The sequence below is a fragment of the Gallus gallus genome, chromosome 24 (assembly GCF_016699485.2).
Source record: "Gallus gallus isolate bGalGal1 chromosome 24, bGalGal1.mat.broiler.GRCg7b, whole genome shotgun sequence".
Taxonomy (NCBI): domain Eukaryota; kingdom Metazoa; phylum Chordata; class Aves; order Galliformes; family Phasianidae; genus Gallus; species Gallus gallus.
Window position 1 is genome coordinate 2,409,718 of NC_052555.1, and position 21,554 is coordinate 2,431,271.

At 52.6% G+C, this 21,554-nt stretch overlaps 1 protein-coding gene across 3 annotated transcripts in view; it reads right to left on the reverse strand.

Moving 5' to 3' along the window:
* The window catches only part of OPCML (opioid binding protein/cell adhesion molecule like), a 254,693-nt gene extending 241,554 nt beyond the window's left edge, over positions 1-13,139 (reverse strand). The window contains exons 1-2 of one of the 3 annotated variants that reach the window (XM_015297950.4): positions 12,871-13,139; positions 12,555-12,745 (exon numbers count right to left, since the gene is read on the reverse strand). In XM_015297950.4, the coding sequence (XP_015153436.1) occupies positions 12,555-12,615 (61 nt within the window). In that variant the 5' untranslated portion in view covers positions 12,616-12,745; positions 12,871-13,139. Of the gene's footprint in view, positions 1-12,554; positions 12,832-12,863 lie in introns of those variants that run through there. The other 2 variants (XM_046903727.1, XM_015297949.4) reach the window with 2 other exon arrangements.
* Positions 13,140-21,554: the final 8,415 nt, after the last annotated feature.

A 21,554-nucleotide genomic window follows, 5' to 3' on the forward strand; every position in this document is an offset into this window, starting at 1 on the left:
CCACTTTTGGATGCTGACTTTTTCCCTCGCGGTGTAATTTATAGGATATGAAATAAATACCCAATATTACTCTGCGGCTGTGCGTCTCCTCAGAATGCATCTTCCTCCCTGACCGAACACTCGCTGTGGCCACAGGCTGCCAAAGTGGCCCCAAAGACGACGTGACAGCATGAAAAGGCAAAGAATCAAATTACAAAGAAACAGAGGGGGAAAAAGTGATAATAATGCATTGCAGCTGGATATTTAAATAAGGCCAAAGAAACTTGCAGCTGCGTGACACCATGCGGAGCCATGCAAGCTCAGCTAACGGTAACTGAATCTCCTGCTGTAGGGGTGAGCAGGGATTCCTGGCTGTGCATGGGATGGCAGCGACCTGGGAAGCTCAATGGGGCACGGAGAGGGTCAGAGTGCAGACCACGCTCTGCTCCATTCCCCACTGCAAAAGGGGCAGAACCCAGAGCTTGCTGTGCCCATGCGCCCACTCCTTCACATGAGTGGCGTTTCTAATGCCTAACTAAATAATACATGGCAACATCAGGTATAAATTACAGGCGGCAAGGAGAGAAGACAATGCGGGCTGAATGCATTAAGGCAGCAGCCCGCGTGCAGCGCGGCTCATTTGCAAGATGCCGCTGCAAAGTGCTGCACTCCCGCTGCTGAGCCCGCAGGTAGCAGCACGGAGAGCTGCAGGGCCGGCTCTGAGCAGGGCTTGGCTTGAGGAAAAGCACCTGACCTGACTGCAAAGAATGCTGCTGGCATCAAACAGGGGTGTTCCTGGGGAGCAGACTCCCAGCCAAGGCATTGCTATTTGCACGCTGGACGAATCCCCGGGGCTGATTGCCACAGCCCAAAATAGGCACTGCACCCAGGTACTGCACATCCATTGCAAACTAAAAGAGGGGAAATTCAGACCGAGCACAAGTAAAAAGTTTGGTTTTCTTTTAAATAAGGGTAGTGAAGCACTGGAACAGGTGGCCCAGAGGGGTGGCAGATGCCCTATCAGGCTGGATGGGGCTCTGAGCACCCTGCAGGACCAAAGTGGACTCTTCTTAATCAAAAAGCAACCAGCAATTCTAACATCATTAAAGAAGCAAAACCCAAAGGTGGAACAAAGGGCAGCCAAAGCCCCTTTCCCCAGGGATTTCCAAACAAATGCCATGAAAGCAGATGCCCAGGGCACCCTGCAAACTCCCCCCATAGCTTCCACCTGAAGCAGCACAGCACAACCCATTGCAACCAGGCTGAACATCAACTCCAAAGGTATTTGCTGAATCACGCTTTCAGGGTCCTGCACTTAATTCCTCTGCAATGCACTTAATACCTTTGCTTCCTGTCCTAAAGAGCTCTGGGATTCACTGGATGGAGAGTGCAAACAGCTCTGACTCCAACCCCGTGCTCAGCTTTACAAGGAAATCATTCATTTGGATTTCCCTGATGAGCACTAAGGTAAAGCAGGTCGGTATCCAGCCTTACAGATATAAATAATAGCTGTGAGATGAACCAGCTCTGCGCCCTCCAGACCTCTCGCTGAGCACTTCTACACAGGGCTGGCCAAGGATGCATTGCTGAGTGCTTACTTGCCCCTCTGAAAAGGGGAAAAATGGGGTTTTAAGAGAATAATGCTTCATAATACCACACAAGCTGTTGGATAAGGAAAAGACAAGACAGAAGGCCGGAGCTGGTAAAAGCTACAGCTTGTAATTTCACTGCACCTTCTCTACTCAATAAACGGGTTTCAGTCAGAGTATCTCTTCCATCCAACCCAAAAAGGAGCTGAAGGGTGAGCTGATTGCATTGATCACACACACATTTCCCCAGCAGGGAAAGCAGACCCCGTCTACTGCTGCTCCCATCCCTATTAAGGCAATATGGCCAGCAGCTCAGGGCCAGGGAGCAGGACTGCAGGGAATTCACAGCATGAAGATGTGCAGGGAGAGCACAGCAGCAGCAGATGCTCAGCCTCATTCCCCAACTCTGATGCCACAGCGGATCCTCACACGGGGTCCTCCTCACCCAGCTGCTGTTAACCCTCACCATGCAGCAGGTGAGGGGGATCTGGGGCTGCCCTGCACGGCCATTAAGCCCCGAGGAAATCCCTTGTTGCACAGCAGCACGCTCCTTGCAGCCAACCGCCTCCGCCTCCCCTGCAAGAGGCTGAGCCGCGCCTGCTGCGGTGTCTTCGAAGGAGAAGGCTATCAGCTCCAAACAGCCGAGACCTTTAGCTCAAATCCATTAATCCTCTTTATTAAACCCAGGTCACCTCTGAGTCCTGGCAAATTAACCAGCATCTCCCCACTGCAAGTACATCAAGAGGAAACGCGCTGTACAGCGCCTGTAATTTTCATGGACCAGGGCTCCGGGGTCAGAGGGCTTCCTGAGCTCCATTCTCTGCCTTTGTCAATTTAAAAGGGAACATCGGCTTGCTCTTGTATAAATTACGGGAGAGGCAGAGCAGGGGCTGCAGGGCACTCTGCAGCCTCCAGCCACAACACCGTCCCCATCCTGCCCCAGGTGAGAGCACGGCACAGCGAGGCCACGAGCATCAATACCAGGGAATAAACAGGGCTGGGGACATCCCCTGAGCACAGCCACCAGCAACCAACAGCGGTTGGGCACCAGGTGCTGAGCCTGGCATCCACCAAGGCTCCTTTGGCCCCTTGCCTTCATACTGCTGCTAATAAATGCCATGTCCCCATGCCAGCCCAGCTGGGAAGCGAGAAAAAGAGCTTGGGAGGGCTTTGCTCCAGCTCAGAAGTGGGTGGAAAATTGTTGCCTTGTTCCCTGAAATTCCACCATTTGAAACATCTCCTCCCCCTTGCTGCAGTCTCCTGGTGGAGCCACTCTACTCTGAGTGCTTGCAGGGCCAGCACGGCCCCGCTGCTGAAAGGCCATGGACATTTAGCTGGGCTGGGAAGACTTTGGGCCAACTGCATCGTAAGCACTATTACAAACCCAGGAGGAGAGCTTCAGTGTGGGGAATGGAGGCTGTGAGCTGGGAACCGGGGCAGAGGAGGGACCTGGAGCCACAGCGCTGCCCAGGACACAGCCCCTGCTCCTGCAAACTGCATTCTCAAAGCAAACCGACTTCCCAGAGCAGCTCTTGCCAGCAAGGAGTACTCAGCACTGATGCATCTGCTAAGTGAAGAAATACACATTTTTCGAGGGGAAAAAAATGCAGTGGGAGAATCCCCAAGCAGCTCAATGAGAGCTTCACATCCGTACCCCCGAGACAGCTCCACACAGCGCCTATGAGCCACAGCCATCCCACCCCAGGGCTGCAAACCCACCGACTTCTGCTGAGATCTCTGATTTTAGCCCAGCTGAGGATCTCAGCCATCACCCTTCGCCCTACAGCAGGGTCTGAGTTAGTGGCAGGGTCACAGCACCGCATTTTAAATCTCCCAGCCGCCAGCCTGCACCGCAGCTTTAGTTTCCTATTAAAAAGACAATTTCTTGCTGTATTTAATCACTGCAAGGTCATTGCAGTGACAGTTGCCAGCATCCCAGCCCAGGAGCTGGGGGAGCACAGCCCCATCCCGCTGACCAGATAAAGGACCCGGCGCTGGGCCTCATCTCCTTGTTTGCAGTCGTGAGGTGCCCACCTCCGTGTGCAGATGAAGGTGTGGGTGGGTCGGTGTCAGCACCCCACAGGTGCTCGGGGAAGCTGCCGTTCTCTCTGCTCATCAGGAGCCCCGAGGAGAGAAATTGCATCGTTCCCTTTGCGGCCCTCTGCCCACCTCGAACCAATTTCTCTTCCTTTTAATTCAATTCAGCTCCTCCTGACCTTGGCTGGCTGGTGTTGCAGAGTTTCTCTCAACAGATAGCACCAATTACAGAGGTGCGAAAATGGAAGGCTTTCAATTTGGAGAACAAACCCGAGGAGCTGGAACTTTATCGAGCTGAGAAACAGGGGGTGGAAACGGGGGAGAGGATGGGGGCACGAGCTCAGAAATATTCCTCCTATTCACGTCAGAAACCAAACGTTGTGACTACTTCCTTTAGAGGGGAAGGTGAAGGTCTTGCCATAAAGCAGGGCTGCCCCAAGACACAAGAGCTCCCCTCTCCATCCCCATCTCTGCCATCTCCACCAGCCACGCAGCCAAACCTCACCTGATCCATCTGCAACCCGTCCCCGGAGCAGCACAGAGGACAACATCACACCACAAAGCTGTCTGCCACACCAACACGGAGAGCAAAGAGCTCCTCCCAGCCACGTTTGGGTTGGCTAAGCATCCTCTTTTGGATCCTTCCTCCCAAGCCCCGGCCCTGCGGGCCAACACAAGGGATGAGCAGCTCATCTTGGCCTCTCTTAAGAGCCTCCATGAGCTCGCAGGCTCGTGGCTTTGCAGCAGCACCTCCTGGATCCCCGGCCAAGCCGCGACCGCAGCTCCCCCCAACGACTGCCCATAAATCCTCCGAGTCGGTAAACAGCCGAATTACGGCTCCCCGCCATTGCTTAGCTGCTTTTGACACTAATTGCTCTGCGGAGTGTGTGCAACTGGCAACACCTTATTAAAAGTGAAATATATTATACTGTCCACTTATTGCTACTTTATAAAGATAAAGCACCCCGACTATGGGGAAAGGCTGGCAAAGGCATCCAGCAGCAGCCCCGGAGCAGCCGGCGGACACTCCAGCGCACAGAGCAGAAGCACGGCGAGCATTACTGGGATAAATGTGTGCTCTCAGTTCGACTGCAGAGTGTTTCCATTTTGAGCCCAAGGGCTGAGAGAAGAGCGTGCTTGAGAATTTCCTCTCTGCTCGCCTCCTGGTTTCAGCTCTGAGATCACCACTCTCAGACCTACAGAGTCGGATGGAGATGAGGCATGGAAGGACAAGGGCATCCAGAACGTGCTGCCCTCCTGCCTACACCAAGAGCAGCAAAGAGTGCCCATGGACTCACAGAGCCGTGTTCGTTGCCTGCTAGTCACCAACCAGTGTTCAGCAACCTGCAGATATCACCCCTGGGCAGCACAGCTCTGACAGCCCCCAAGTGCAAGCCTTGGTGCTCCAGCTCCACCTCAGCACAGCAGAGAAACTTTGGGGTTCGATGCACTGATTTCAGTCTTCTGACTGCGTCTCTCAAAGGGCGAATCTGAAACCCGCTGTCTCACAAGGAAAAAACACATAGAAGCCTCCAGTTCAGATTTGGAACTACAGCAAGGACACATCTTTTAACACATCTCTCCATGCATGCCTTAGGCAAGTCATTCTCCCTCTTTATTCCTTGGCTTCCCTGTCTGCACAAACAGGGACCATGAAATTTCTCTTCTTCGTGAAGTGCTTTAAGATCTACAGGAACAACCACGACGCTCAAGCAAGACCCGACATCACGTCTCAGTAATGAGTATTTCAATCCAGCCCCTCAAGCTTTCCCTCACCACCTGATTTGGAGAGAATTTTTGCTCTTGTTTTTTAATTAAAATGCTGTTTCGAGTTGCGAACGTGACAGCCAGCAGAGGACAGAAGGAAGGCAAACACGGGGGATGCCACCAAAGAGTTCTGCAGCCTGGAGAGCTCACGGAGATGAGGTACAGAAAGCCATGGGCTTAAGGGGGAAAATATCGGCTTCTGGGAATTCGTTTGCTGTAAAAATGGAGATATTCCTCATGCACATCACAAGAGTCATTACATCCACATCCCGCGTGCACTCTGCGGAGCGCAGGTACTATTATTTATCACTCAGTGGTTATTTCCCACGTGGCAGAGACACAGAGCCACCTCAACCAGCTCTGAGCACTGCGGGCGCTTCGGGTCCTGTAGGAAATGGTGTGTCCTAAGCAACGGATCTGAAATATCCAGACTCTCTGGTTCAACAAGTTCAAATCCAAGCAGGATCAATACCTTCTCACTCCTGAGGTATCAGCAGGTAATTGGGTATCACGCAGTGATGAGCAACCTAGTTTGCTCAGAAGCTGCAAACTTTAATCTTCATCCATTCCTGCTACGCAGAATGGAGAGGGAGGAACAGATCAAAGGAGAACAGATCAAATTCAGCTGCATTTGGACCCAGATTGCAGAAAAAAAGGGACTCATTCTTAAGCAAAACGGCTCAGGCTTCTAAGGCTCAGCATCTTGCTAAGACTCCAGTACAATACATCAGAAGTCGCTGCTCCTCATGCAGCCACCTGCAGCCTCAGCACCGCCTCCCTCAGCTTTGGGGCTGCTCCCGATCCCCTGACTTTGCAGGCAGCCAAGTGTACACAGCAGCACCCTCCCACCTCTGCAACACCTACATCCACCTCCAGCTCCCTCCAGCCCACAGCCATGGTCCCGTTTCCAAACTGTAGGGGCCCATACCAGGGGGTCCCATCACTATACCCTATGCCACCGGCGCCGGTGAGGACAAGGAGATGCTACCCCACACCTGGCAGGCTGGAAGGTGCCACCTGGCTGCAGAAGATGGCCACCTTGGCCACATTAAGAAGGGACGAGGCAGATGGATGGGCCGAGACAGACAGAAGAACGCCACGGGCAGCAGAATGACCTGCTTGACAGATTTCCCTACCGATCAAAGCTAACTTTGCTCAGGGGTTTTGACATCTGATTAATTACATCGCACCAGCTCGCTCCGAAGGTTCCGTTTCAGCAGCCCTCACCTCCCGTGCTCATGGGGCTCTGCAGCACAGCCCGGTGCCAGCAGAGGAAGGACGGTGGGAGGGCAGCTCTGCCAAATGCCCTGGTCTGTGTCCCTGCATGCCCTGAGATAAGGAGGGGAAGGCTGGGAGCAGAGCCCCTTTGTCTGCAGAGCGTTTGTCGCGGGCAGATAGGGCGCATCCGCCTCACGCTGACATTTTGGTGACCAAATTAACATGCGCCGCCATGGAGACTAAATGTCATTAGCCTCATTAGAAGCGATCGCGTTAAAATAAAGACAAAAAAAAAAAAAAAAAAGAAAGATAAAAAGCGAAAATTAGCCAAAGCTTTTCAATAAAACAACGGGGAGATCCAGCGGGGAGCAGACGGCCAACGCCAACTGCGTGGGATGGGAAGGGGTTGGGTGGAGGTCTCCACGGGCTCTGCTGTCACATCCAGCCCTGATGCAGCCAGCACTGCCATACGTAGTCAGACACGTGCCTGGGATACGTCTGTGCATGGCTGTGTCTAACAGGGACCGGGTTTTTTTTAGCAGCATCCGACTCCAAGTTTCTCTCGGATGCTTCCCATTCAATTACTGCCCAACGCCAACCTCATTTTGCTTATGTGCTGTGACAAGGCTGCTGCACGAGGTGGAGGGATTAGTGGAGTAAGTATTGTTTTGCCCTTGTGAAGTGAAGAATTTTTCCTGTAGCCCCTCTTGCTATGCAAACGCCATTTCCTTTGGGGAGGGAGAAGTCAGAGGGCCCTTGCAAGATCCTGCTTATGACAGAGCAGATTTGAAAGCCCAGAGATCTCCTTCCCCCTCCTTCCCCTCTGTCAAAAATTATAATCATCATTTTCCAGCTTGCTGAACAATCAAAGTGTGGCCTATATTCGCTGGAGCTCCTTCCACACGCTACATGCATAGCAACAAGTACAGGAAACAAAAGCCAGAAGTAAACAGTGGCGCAGGAAGAGGCGATGGGATGGCAGGTGGGCGCGGATGAAGGCTCCTTGGAGGCACTGCGTGGGATGCACAGCACGGACCCCCCAGTGCTCTCCATTGGTGCTGCTCTGGGAGCCTGAAGTCCGCTATGAAGACCCCTTCCAGGGTCTGCAAGGAGCGTGGGGATGAAACATCCCTGTTCATTGCAGAGCAGTTGGACTAAATGACCTCTGAAGGTCCCTTCCAACTCAAATGGTTCTATGCCCACAATAAATGCACCTGGGCCATTTTATTAGTGGACATGGCAACGTTCCTGCTGTCACAGAAGGGAGTTCGGCCCTTTTACTGTAGGTTCACTTGGTCCACAAGCAGCTCCTGACTCAGCCAGCATGAAGGAACCCACAGTCCCCAACTCAAGTAGCCCTGCTAGGAGGCTTTACCCCATGTTAAACCCACCAGTGTCCAGCCCTGGCCAACAGGACAGACCTCCCGTTGTTTTTCACCCCAGACCAACACACTGCAGCCTCAGCATCCACCCCAAAGCACGGACCCAGCAGGGCAATGTGCTGGGCTCCCCATCCCTGCGGAGTGCAGAACGCTTCCATCTCCAGAGCTGTCAATCCAGCACTTCTCACTAGCGCTGAATTCACAGAAAAGTAAACCTAAAAATAACTCTTTTTTTTTTTTTCCTTCCCCCCTTTCCTCGCCTCAGCACACACGTGTCCCCCAGGCACATGACTGTGCTGCACAGGCAACAAGTCCAGCATCCCTGCACGGCCCCACTGACGCACCGATGGCACCGCATCAGGCTGAGCCCTGCTGCCCAGGGCTGATGTGTCCGTCCATGGAACACAGCCCACAGAGATCAGTCACCCTTACAGCATGGTAACACAGTCCCAGAGCTTCTGGGAAGCAGGCAGGTAGGTGTTTCTTTCCTCTAAGTAAGGAAAAAAAAAAGAGGAGTTTCCTTAAAAACCCACCCACTGAGAAGCAAGTGTCAAAGCCACCTCTGTATGCGTAGTTGCTGCATTGGTAATTATAAGTACCATGCCTTCATTAGAGAAAGGGAGGGAAGGAGATTCGTGGCAGAGCTGTTATTATTTTTAAGCTTAAACAAAAAAAGAAAAAAAGAGGACAAGTTTGACAGCTGAGCTCACAGCCCACCCTGCACACACTAACAGCTGGGAGCAGCACTGGGATCTGCCTGTCTGGGAATGGGGAAAGGAGAGGGCTGCAGAGCCCAGGCTGACCACAGGGAGAACGGTCAGCTTTGAGCACAGATGACCCCATAGACTTTGATAAGGAAATATATACACACACATATATACATGTATGTATGTACAGAAGGTATTTGGTTTTGGTGGGGATCTCCTTTGGGGACAGGATGGTGGGTGACCACCAGCTCTGGGTGCAAACCCAGAGGTTCAGTGTGCTCTAACCGTGCTGAGCACAAACTTCAAATTGAATATTGAAGTGTAAAATATGAACACAGCTGTTTATGCAACTTAAGATCCACCATAACCAAACATTCAGGCCTTTGGGGACGGTTTCCAAAGGCGTCAGTTAATGTGCCCAGCTCCCATTGGTGCCTTTGAACCATTTCTCTCATTTCAGCTCCAATGTCAGTACTTCACAGAGACTCACACCAGCAGACTCCTCCATCCAGCTGTTTGCAGCCACAGAACGACACACAGAGGGGATGCTGCCAAAGGGGATCTGCTGGAATAAGCAAAGCAAGATCCTCCAGCTTGGTGCACCATGGAAGGCAGCCACCAGAGAGAGCAGCCCCAGAGCCCCCAGAACAAACTGTTCCAGAAACTTACAAAGCAGAGGGTTTGCACAGAGGAAAAGCTGCATTTGCTCCTCCTTCTATCACATTCCTTCCTGATACCACTTGGAAAGGTGAGCAAATGGGAGCCCAGGGCATAGGACCGCTAATGGGATCTCTTCCCCAACATCTCTGACTGATGGAGCAGTGCAGTCACCACCATCCCCAGCCTTCGAGAGAGCTCAGAAAATCCCTTTTAGTCTAAGTTGGAATTACACTGAAGCAGAACTAATGTGCTCCAGGTACTTACTCTTCGGCTTAGTTGCAGGGATCAGCAGCTCTCTGCCAGTCCTGCGTGCCCCTTGGCAGAGGGGTCACAGTCGTGCCCCACGTGGCAGTGGCATCCAGCAGCCCCCAAGCCCAGCCATCACTCCTGAACAGGAAGCAAAAGCCTTTCTAACTCCTGCAATGCCTATTTCTTCATTTCAGCCTGGATTTTCATCCACCACCAACGCCACACAGCCCACGTGAGGCTCAGTTACAAGCGGGTGCAGAAAGCAAGTCCTACATGCAAGAGGTGACAGCAGGGCACCGGGGACTCTGCCCAGCAGGCTCCCAGATGCCAGGACCCGCAGCACCAGGAGCAGCTGTCTTGCAGCCTGCACTGCCACAGCTCGGAGCCTGCAGGGCTCGAGCCCCAGCTGGGAAGGAGCCACTGCCATGACAAGTCATTTTGCCAAGCCAGCAAAGTCAGCAATATAAACGTCTAAACAAGCTGACGCGCATTGATTTTTGCCACCAGTAGAGCCACGATGCCACTCCACAACTGCATCCTGCCCATCAGGAAGAGCCCACCTCTGAAAGCAACATCGCCCAGGAACCCGCCTGCCCAAAGCCACCGGGTGACGACAACATCAGCCTTAGAAATTGTTTTGCATGGGAACTCGTCTGACAAAGAAATAAAGAGCTACAGAGTAAGACGCTATCTGTGACCAGAGGGGTCAGGGTTTCATTACTGCATTAACCTTTCGTGTCTTTAGATTTCACAGGAGTGAATTGGTAACGAGACAATGCGAGTCCCAGTGGGAAAAAAAAATATACATCTTTCCTAACAAAGGTAAGAGGGGGGAAATAAAAAGGAAAAGCAAAGAACAGAGGTGGGAGAGAAAGAGGAAAAAAAACTGGCAAATAAGCTATTACAGCTAATAATAACTTCGCAATGCTATTTTCTGCAGGAGCCTTCAAGTTGTGATGTTTCCCTTCACTCTAATTACACTCTAAAAGCAGGTTCCCTTCTCACTTTAACCACCCCATGAGAAACTCCCGCAGGATGCACACACACAAATGGCGAGGAAAAGAGTTCACACTTCACAGACAGCCTCTGCACATCCCAGGGGAGCATCACCTGCACAGAGCACGTGGGACTCCTCTTGCAAAAAAAATAAACAGCACTAAAAACCCCACGCAGACCCCAGGGGTCGGAAAAGGACCAAGGCAGCAGCTTGGCACACCAGAACGCTTTCCTTCCTCTATTGCAGGCTTCAGTGTGATGGATTAACAGCTGAGCCCAGCTGGGCAAATTCCTAGGCTGGTTTGGCTCAGGGGACGTTTAGAGCCAAAGCAGATATTGCTGCTCAATATAAATAAGAAGGGAAAGCTACAACGGCAAAGTGCAGATCAAGAAACCTCTCCTAAGTTATCGGAGGCTTAACTGCATGGTTTTTTTTCTTCCGGATGCTGCCTTGCATCCATTTCATTGCAATCTCAACCCAACAGCACTGGGCAGGGAAGCTGCCTCCACGCCAGGAAAACCCACTGCTATGTTTTGCTCAAGATAAGGCATTGCAATACTCCCCCTTCAAATCCCTTGTACTCTCCAACAGATGAGCGCATCATCCCTGCTCTCACGTGCTCTCTGCTGTGCTATAGGTGCACCATTTTGGCTCGTGGCGTTGCTGGGGAGCTAAAGACAACACATTAAAGGCACTGCTGTAGGAGGTCCTCCATTGGCACGTCTTGCCCAGCCCATGCTCGCCTAGCACACATCACGTCACCCCGCCATCAGAGCGAGCATCAGTGGGACCCAAACATCAATCAGCAGCACCCAGCCCATGTCAGTGGCTGTTTCCCACGGCTGTGGCACCCCTCAGGCACTGCACCCCTGGATGCAGACGGTCCCATGATGTGAGCCTCCAGCAGCAACTCTGAGCCTGATCACCCCCTGTGCTCATCACAGCTGTGGTGAGAGCTGTCTTCCAGCTATGACACAGCTCATCTCTCCCCCTCCAGCTTCTCACACGCCAGCCCAGCACAGAGAAGCACTGGAACTAAACCACAGAGAGCAGCTCAAATTGCAGCTGTGCATCTTCCCTGCCCTCCTGAGTCCAACATAATTCTCACTGACAGTCATGAAAAACACATGTTGGGCTGAGATAGGATCCGAGCCTCACCATCCAGTCCCCATCTGTTTCAACAGGGGCCGCAATCTTTTCAGCTGCTAGAAGCACGCATCCTTGTCAGAAAATACCAGTGACTTGTCCCCCAGGAGCAGCTCTGCTGCCCACCCCGCTGCTCCCCCCTCCCCATGGATGCACTGCAGAGCTGTGCTCACTGCCCCACCGCTGAGCATCAGCTCGGAGCCGGTGCTCAATGCAAACCTCACGTCTCCCCCTCATCCTGGTGAGTAGAGGGGATGAGGCCAGTCTGCATTTTGGGAGCCTCCTCTGCCCGGCACACGGCAGCTGAGCACCTTTGCTGCAGGTGGGCTCGTTCCTGTGGGCGCCCACATCGGGGGCTTCATATTCACTTTGCAAAAGGACGCACGGGGCTGGCAGCCCGGTTTGCCCGGTGGCAATCAGCAGGGACGTGGGGGAGCAGGGGGAACAGCACGACAGCTCACAGAGGAGAGGGATGCAGGAGGTGCCCAACTTGAAAGGGGAAAGAGCTGCGTGATCCCACCACGTCTAGACAGGGCTTGGACAGAGGAACCGGCTCTTCCCATCCAGGCAGCACACACACTCAGTGCAATGCCACCCTCCCGCACTGCCAGCACCCAGAGCTCTCCCCAGAGGCCAGCGCGCTGCCTTGAACCCTGCTGCAAGCACTCGGCGAGCCTTGCTGCAGAGCAACTCGCAGCTGCGTGCAGCCGTGCGCTATGGGCATGAAGTCCGGGTCCCCCCAGCACACACCACCACCTCTCCATCCTCTGCACCGCTCCCCTCCCAGCCCCGGGGGGGGGAGAAAGCTTCCCGCACTGCCTACCTGGGATGAAGAGCAGGGCAGTGGTGGCGGTGAAGACGATCCAGCAGGCAGGATGGTACATCTTGGAGCTGCGGTCGGCTCGCGGCTGATTTGCTTGCTGCTTGCTGCTGCCGCCGCTGCTTTCGTCTGCGTTGAATGCTGAGCAGGTTTAAATCCAATGTTTGCAGTGGGAGGGAGACTGAGTTAGCGAGCTGGGGAGAGAGAGAGAGACGGGAGCAGGCAGTCAGCGGCTCCGATTTTTCCTTGCACACACACACGCACAACTAGCCCGAGAAGCACCGGGCTCCGGCCGTGCACGGGGAAGCAGACCTCCTACCGGGCACCCATTGGTTCGGGTTGCTGACTGACACCCGCACACTCTCTCTGTGCCACCGGGGAGTTAAACACGGGCATCACCCCCCCCTGGCACCGGACCCGCACGTCCCACGGCCGCCTTCAGCGCAGCAGCAGCGCTGTGTGCACGGGGCTGTGCCCGCACTGTGCCCCCAGCTGGGGCTGGCAGCCCCCCAGCTCGCCCCTCGCAGGGCCCCCCCGGGAGCAGCCGGCAGCTCTGCCTGCTGCCAAGAGAGGCGCGCAGAGGCTCCCAGCTTGGGAGCGTGAGTGGGTGGTTTTTGCACAAAAACCTGACACACAGAACTGTCTCCTTGCATCCCAACCAGAGCTCTATTCCCCCCCCCCTTCTGTGCATTAAGCAGCTCCCAAAGGACACCCAGAACGGGGCTCCCCAAACCGATACCACCCAGCTTCCACCAAAGCAGTGTTTTTAAATCCACCCCCTGACCCCCACTGCCCCCCCAGATCACATTCCCACACTGCTGCCCAGCCCTGAGCATCCCCAACGCGCAGCCACCCAACCCTCTGCCACATGCCACGGCTCCCCGACTCCATCCCCAGTGGATCCCCAGGGGCACAGTGATATCTGCCAGCCAAAATGCCCCCCCTTCGCGCAGCCACCCCCCGCTCACTGCCTTCCTGCACCCCAGGGATTGGCTCCACTGTGCTCCTAAGAAATTTCCAAATGGAATAACGCTGCTTCTGACATCCTCCAAACAACAGAAAGAGTTTCTTGTTTCATATTCATCGCAGCTTTGTTAAAAATATATCGTGAGCCTTTTAAAATGCATAAAGGCAAACTAAAACGGCTCCTTTGGCACAACACCACCTCCTTCCCCGTTACTTTTAGGCTGTAAGTCTCTTTTTTTAATTCCAGGTGCTGAAGGTGCCTTCAGGCCAAGACTTTGGGCTTCTAGCTCTGTACTCACCCTGGCCTTTTGGCACCATGAGCACCCACACGTTGCCCTCTCCCATCCCACTATTTTGCCCTGCTCCCCCCTTGGTATCTCTTTTTTCCACCGCCTCTTATCCTGGGGGCAAAGCACTGTAACCTCCCTTCTCTCTCTTTTGGCCTTCAATGCATCATCTGCCAAGAAAATAGAAAATAAAATAGAAAATAAACCATTTATGTCCCCCCCATGCTGCATCCCCCCACAGCAAAAGGAGCAGGATGGGCACTTCCCATGCACAACACCACAACCACAGCGCTGACCCAAAAGGGGATGGAAGCCAAACGCGCACCACCACCAGGACAAACTTGGGCTGCATTTCACCCATCCATCTCCGTTCATTTCCTATTCTCCATGAATAAACCACAAGTCCTTAAAAAGCTTTTAACTCAACCCTATTCCCACGTCATCCCCCCCCCCCTCTCCCACCCCTTTAGGTGAGTTTGTGCACGCTGCAGCAAACGCGCCCAGGGATTTTTATCTTTTAATGGGAGTGAAGCCACATTGTTCACACCAGCCTTGACCTCTGGAAGAGCTAAATCGTCACACCGAGCAGAAAAAACAAGCAGCCTCGTTCAGCCTGAGATGAGCACGGCGATGTTTCTCTGCTGGATTTCCCCTCGTTGACACCCAAATGGCCGACATGGAGCAAATTCATCCTCCCAAGCAAGCCTGTGCAGCTCAGACCCCTTCTGTCAACCAAGAGGGATTTGGGGGCACGAGACCCTGCATGGCCATTGAGTGAGCCAGCTCCCCCTACACCCAGACCCCAAAGGCATCACCACCCTTCCCTTCCCTTCACAAAGGATCTGGGAAACCCACCCAAGGAAAAAACGCAATACCGTTCCCCTCGCAGAGCCAAAAGAAAGGAACAAAGAAATAATTTCTAATTAACGATCGTGTTTGATGGGCTCGGAACAAGCATGCTGCTCCGCTCACCAGAACCAGAGCTGAAAAAAGCTATATTTGGGCACATTCTGAAACAACACATTCTTACTTCTCCTCCCACAACATCCCTCCCGTATGCCAGGGCTTGCATTTCCCCCCAAACCTTGCAATAACTATTAAACAAACCCAGCACACGTTTAGCTGCTCTCCTTGCATCTACGTTGGCTGCTTAGACAAGCACAGCACTAAGCACCAGGACCAAACTTTCAGGACATCACTGCCTTTGCTTTCCCATCTGTAAAATGGGAACAAACGTGCTTGGGCAAAAGCATCTGTTGCTGCTCACCAGTGCAGGGCTGAACAGGGAATTGGACTGTTCTGTTTGATTTCCAAGACAAAATAAAAGATGTATAAATGTGTACTTCACCGGTGGAGCTTTTCTGGGATATTTGGGGATGTATGGGGTTGTTTGTTTCTTGATATAAGGCGGAGAATCTAAACTGTATATTCAAATTTGACAGCAGCACTGGATCTGAAAGGAGACATTATGGTCTGCTGGGCACATTTAAACACCATTTCAGTGTGCGTCTGCAGTATTTTTCCCAAGCTGTCTTAATGCATATTTACATCTGGGACCCCCCCTCAGACTCACAGGGGAATAATGCACTGTCTTAAGGAGCTGGAGACTCCGTGACCCTCTCCTTGCAGCCTCCACTTCCCAAAGTGATGGGACAGAGCATCGTGCCTATGGGCATTGTGCCTATGGGCTCAGTCCTGCTGCCTCGTGCCCAGCTGCTGCTCTCCCCGCTGGCAGCGCCCTGCACAAGGCACAGCCACATCCCACCCCATAGGGCCCCCCCTGCCACCTTCCAGCCCCCCCTTCTTCCTGTCCCCTCGCCACTCCCCCGCCTCTCCCTGCCTGTGTTTGCATCTCTCCCTGAATGAAAGGCTACCCTTTTCTCCTTGACATCTTGTTAGAATGTGAATACAACATCTATTGATTTGCATTTCATGGAAGGAAAGGGAAAAAAAAAAAAAAGCCTCTCTGAACTCAAAGCTACTAAAGGAGTAAACAGAAGATGCCAGCAAAGGCCACCCTGGGAGGACTCAGCTCCCTGCAGCCCGGCTCCTGGCATTCCAGCATCAGCCCCATGCACAAGGAGACCACAGCAGCACCACAGATGCACGCCTGCACCAGGTGGATGCATCAGCTCGTGCTGCTTCATCCTGGTGATGACCGACAGCAGGCAAGCTAACTCACAGTAAAGGCAAACCAAGGCCAGTTCAGGTGGGCAGCAGCAAAATAGAAGGGGAAGCAGGCTGGGGCTCAGCAAGCAGCACTGCTCACCTCCCCATCAGAGGTGATGATCAGAGAGGCATTCCTCAGGTCTGTGTTAACCTGCAGGCAGTGCTGCAGAAGTAAGCCATACTGCACAGTATAGAGGGTCCTGCTCCCCAGAAACAGGCAAGCAAAGCAGGGATGCACAGGGAGAGAAACCCCACGCCATGGAACGGGAGAGAGGAAGCAGCACTGTGGGTGAAGGCTCCCTCACCTACAGCAGCGGGGTGCTGGGAGGATTAATTAGTGCTTGTAAAGCACTTTGAAGATAAAGGCAACTTGTAGGAGCGCTCACACCCAGGTGGAGATGGGGAGCAGGGAACCCAGGCGCTGCGGGGATCCTTATCTGGAGCTCAAGCTGCAGCCCTGGCTGGGAGAGTGCTGTGCGGGTTCAGATGAAAGGGAGAATGGGAAAATTTCTGCGGCGTGCAGGAGGAAAAAAAGAGAAAAATCAAACGTGTTCTGCTTGGGAAAAGAGAAAGAGAGAGAGAGATGAAAAGACTGGATCTAAGTCTCTAAAAGCTGGAGAGACCTGCTATTGATTCTGGCTTGGGAAGAAGGGGCTGAACAAGAGCCGGTGTGTTGTTAAGTGCACTTATCTCCTCTCGTTAGATGGCAGAATGGGGCCAGATGGACAGGGCAGTAATTCCCATCACCAACCATTACCAGCCCAGTGCTGGACGAGGCACCTCTCCAAAGACGTGCTCTGAGCACACAGCAAATCCAGGGACCCACTGTAGATCCCAGTGCTGTCCCCAGAGCACGGCATGACCCCGAGCCTCCATCACACCTCCCCACGAGCAGGGGAAGGTCTCATGGGCTGAAGCCATACTCATGCTAAGCAGGCTGGCCACGACCAAGCCATTGATTTCTGAGCACTTCCAAGAACGGACACTCCACAGTTCCCCCAGGCAACCTTTTCTTGACCATCCTCACCATAAAAAAAAGCTTTCTCTTGCTTTTCAAGAGAACATCATAGAATCAAAGAACAGCTTAGGTTGGAAGCGACCTTCAAGATCACCCAGTTCCAACCCCAGTGCCACAGACAATTTGTGCCTATTGCCTCTTGGCCTGTCTTTAGACACCCCAAGAAGATGCCAAGCTCTGTTAATGCCCATGTGCTCCTGGCCACCCCCAAAGCCCCCAGCTCCCACCAGGTACTCTCCAATGGGCAGCAGCAGGGTGGGAATTGCTGTGATGGAAGTGTATCCACAGCCTTCAGGAGGCTCTGCTCACTCAGGACTTGGATCTTTGACCATAGGAGTCGTCCCTTGCCATGTACAAAACATTATCTCCCTCCCCATTCCATCAGAAGCCAACAGTCCCTTGCCAGCACCGGGGCAGGGTTTCCTCCTCTCATAGCCACATACTTCTGCTCCTCTAGCTGTGATCAAAATGACTGAACACTGGGGGGGATAAAAAAGCCAAAGCAGGGCAGAAATGATGCATCTTGATCTATAAGCAGGAGGTGGTTCAAGGATAATCCAGGCATCACGTATCAGCTGTGTGCTTTGGAAGATGGGTTTTTTCCCTTTTCCTACTTTTTTTTTTTTTCTTTTTAATGAGAGAGAAAGAAAACATTTTAAGCTTTGTTCCCTTTCATTTATCGCCAAGTTCAGTGGTTTTCCTCGTCAGTCCTCTGTAGCTCAGGTAAGAACAGAGGGCTGCAGATTAAAGGGAAACACAGCAGCAAATAGAAAGCTGTCGAGATAACAGAGAGGACAAAGTCAGGAAAGACAAAGGAAGGAAGTCTGCTTTCTGCAAGATTTCCGCTTCTGGTTTTTTTCTACAGGTTAATCCAAAAATGAGGAGCAAGCTCTGATCCAAAACCCCCAGATTGGAATGGAGGGCAGTAAAGCAAATCAGGAACTCCAAGCAAGTGCTCTCACAGATGCTCAGTACACAGGGGATTTTATGTCAGTGGGTAGACAGACAGACAGACAGCACGCCAGACTGACAGCTCCCAATACCAGCGCAAGCATGGGTGGCACGGAGCACACACCCAAAGCGCACCCCTCCAGCTGCAAAGCCAAACCCCAAACTGCCACCCCATGCCTTACTGCTGCACGGAGACACACAGCAAGCAGCACAGGGAAGGGGAAAACAAGGATAGCCACGCTGCAATCCTATCCTTGGCACAGCTGCACGGCACAACCCTGCCCAGGGTATCTGGGTTCCATGGGGCAATGCTCAGCACACCCCGAGCCCAGCACAGTGAGCAGGTGCCAGGAGAGGGGGCAGTGCTCCCTCGTGCAGCACAGAACCTATTTTCCATATGCTGCCTGATCACTTATACGTTTCTTAAAATGCTATTGCACAGATATTTCAGAGGCATCATGTAGTGCCATCTGGTATGTTATATATTGCACCGAGCCCGGCCAAATTTGAGATACTGTAATTTTATCTCCTCCATTTCGTATGCGGCACATTGCAAGGCAAGTTGATGGGGAATGGGAGTTTGTAAGGGAATGGAATGCAAGTAGAAAGGCGAGGCCCAAGGAGCCTGGCAATGCCAGCTGCTGCCCATCCCTGATGCCAGAGAGGAGATCTGGGGCTGGACTCAGCCATTTTGGGAGGGCCACCATGCAGAACGCCTGCATCACCCAGGGCACAGCATCCCTACCTGTGACAGCAGCACCGCAAGGAGAAGCTGCCTGCGGCATCTCCCAGATGGCCTTTTCCCTGCCTCCCCCAGCTCTTCCCAGCACACCGTGGTCCCTTTGCTCCCCACTGTGCCAACAATCCGTGTAAGGGCTCCTCTTGCCATACAAACACATTCTGCAAGGGATGATGCCAATGGAAATAAGGAAAAAAACCACCAACAGAGCCCACTATCACGGCAGAGACCCTTGTCCCTTAAGAAGGGAAAGTTGTGCCTTTGAAATGAGCACACCCAACTCAGCGCCAACGCATCCCACCAACCCCTCCCCAAGCTCCAACGCTGCCCAAAGCAAAGCGCAGAGCCACGCTGATCAATGAATCCCCATTTCATTAGAAAAAGATGTCACTAAAAAGTGAAATCTTTCGGATTTCCTGTGCTTTGCTGGCTCCCTCCTCTGGCACTCGGAAATATTTTTATCTTGTAATTAGTTTGGCCATGCAGGGCAGCCAGCATCCTCAGCCCTGCCCTTCAAAGCACGGCAGCCTTGCTCTGAGTCAGCGTGTGCCGTCACAGAGCCTGTTTGTGAAAGCATCTTCCTCTATCCCTGCTACAGCAGGGGAAAGGAGAAGGAGGATTCATCAGAAATGCAGTTCCTCCCCTCCTTCCCGTGCAGCAAGCAAAGGAGTCGGGAGTGAGGGGAGATTTGGTCAATTCTTGATTTAAAAGCAAAACCACGACCTCCTCCTGGGGAGCTCTGGACTCCAGCTCAAGCATTTTCACAAAGGTTTGGATGCCAGACGTACACTGCTGCTTCTGCCTGCATTTCATTCTATTTTTCCTTAGTTCATTAATAAGTATTAATACCTTGTTTTTTTGGGCTTGCTTCATATCCATCCCAGCACTTTGATTTTTCATTTGAAAGGGACACTTCAAGGGCTTTCTAAACATCATTTTGCTATTGTTCGCGGAACTCTTCTGATGGAAAACAGCATTTCCATTCTGTTTTACAACTTGTAAACAACCTTTCCCCTTTATCAAGAAATAAAGCATGTTTATCCAGCTACCATCCACTAACAAGCAGAGAGCTACAGGGAGCCTGTTAGCTCCAGGAGCTCGAGGTGGTAGGTATCCAGAAATAGGAAATAATGCTTACTTCTCCATCTTCCCTCTAAAGTTTCAAGGACTCTTGACTCCCATGCTAAACTCCAACAGCCAAACCCCCAGCCAACTTCCCTGTGCCACAACGCTGAGCTCTGATGCTTTGCATCATAGAATCATTAAGGCTGGAAAAGACCATTCAGACCATCCAGCCCAACCATCATCCCATCCAGAGACTTCTCTGAGGGCACGTGAAGATGGAGGAGCATCTAACAGCAGAAGCAAGCTGTGGTTACTGAAGGAATCAGGGGTCTCATAGCAAGCTTGCTGTCTCCTGGCCATTGGCTTTCCAAGAAGGGATGCAACACTTCTCCACGAGGACAGGCTGAGGGAGCTGGGGATGTTCAACCTGAACAGAAAGCTCTCGGGAGAGCTGAGAGCTGCCTTTCAATATCTAAAGGGAATACTGATATTGTAAGAAAGAAGGGGACAAGCCCTTTAGTAGGGTCTGATGGGATAGGGCAAGGGGAGGCGGTTTCAGAATAGAAGAGGGTAGATTTAGATTGGATATAAGGGAAATGGGTTTTCCAATAAAGACTGCAAAGCCCAGAGAGGTGGTGGATGCCCCATCCCTGCAGACACCCACGGTCAGGCTGGATGGGGCTCTGAGCAACTGATGGAGCTGCAGGTGTCCCCATTCAACACAGGGAGTTGGATCAGATGGGCCTTAAGGATCTGTTCTAACTCCAATGATTCTGTGAAGAAAATCTGTGAGGGGATGGAGAAGAAAAAGATGTCTGAAGCCCAAGGGAAGCGGTGAGCAGCACGGAGGCAGGATGGTGCTCCACACCACCGCACACCTGAGCCCTCCAGGTGCTGCTCCCCCCTCCCAGGAACACAACGTTTCACATCTGGAGAGCTCCTCCTGCCCATCAGTTATCACCCATGCTGCTCTGGAATACCCAGCCCATTACAAGCTACGTAAATATTGACAGGGTGTATTATTAAATAAATAGATCTGCTCGGGCATCCAGTATTGACTGCTTCCAGAAGAAAAAACAAAGTCTGGTGGACAGGGGGGGCTCATCTACTCCCGAATTGGATAAGCGCATACGCAGCTGAGGCACTGAATATGGCCATCTTCCCACATCCTGAGCACCAGCTGGGAGATGGGAGGGGAAGGGGGGCCCCGGGGAGACAAGGAGGGAAGATGTAAGCATGGGAATGATGCCTCGACAAGGAGTTTTGTCTGATTCTGTTCCCCTCTGGTCAAGTGACTAAAATATTCAGTAGCATGCATGCAGGGCTGGGGCATGGGAGGCATGGAAAGGGAACGCATTCCTCTGGGGACAATCAATCACACAAGGAAGGCCTCTGGCTGCCCACTCGTGTTAATGGATGGGATTAGAGAGCTCCTTCTGGGGATCAAAGGAAAGCTCTCCCCTGGGAGCACAGCGCTGCCTGCAGCATCCACAGCCCCAACGCGCTCCCCTTCCGCACCGGTTTCCTTTGGGGGTCACCATCCCCTGGGGCTCATTAAGGGCTTTGAAAGCAAACAAATCTCCCAGCAAAGGGAACCGCGCTTCATCCAGCCTCGCGTCAGGAGTACGCGCAGACACCGGCGTTGTGTTATTTGATTGCAAGCCTTGGGTCGGAAGATCTAACCCCACCACCTCCCAGAAGACGTACACCGGTGCATCCCCTCCGCTCCGGAGCTAATTAAACTGGAAATCAGCATTCCGCACAGTTTCGAGTCTTGTGAGGCATTCATCTCTCTATGATCAACCCAT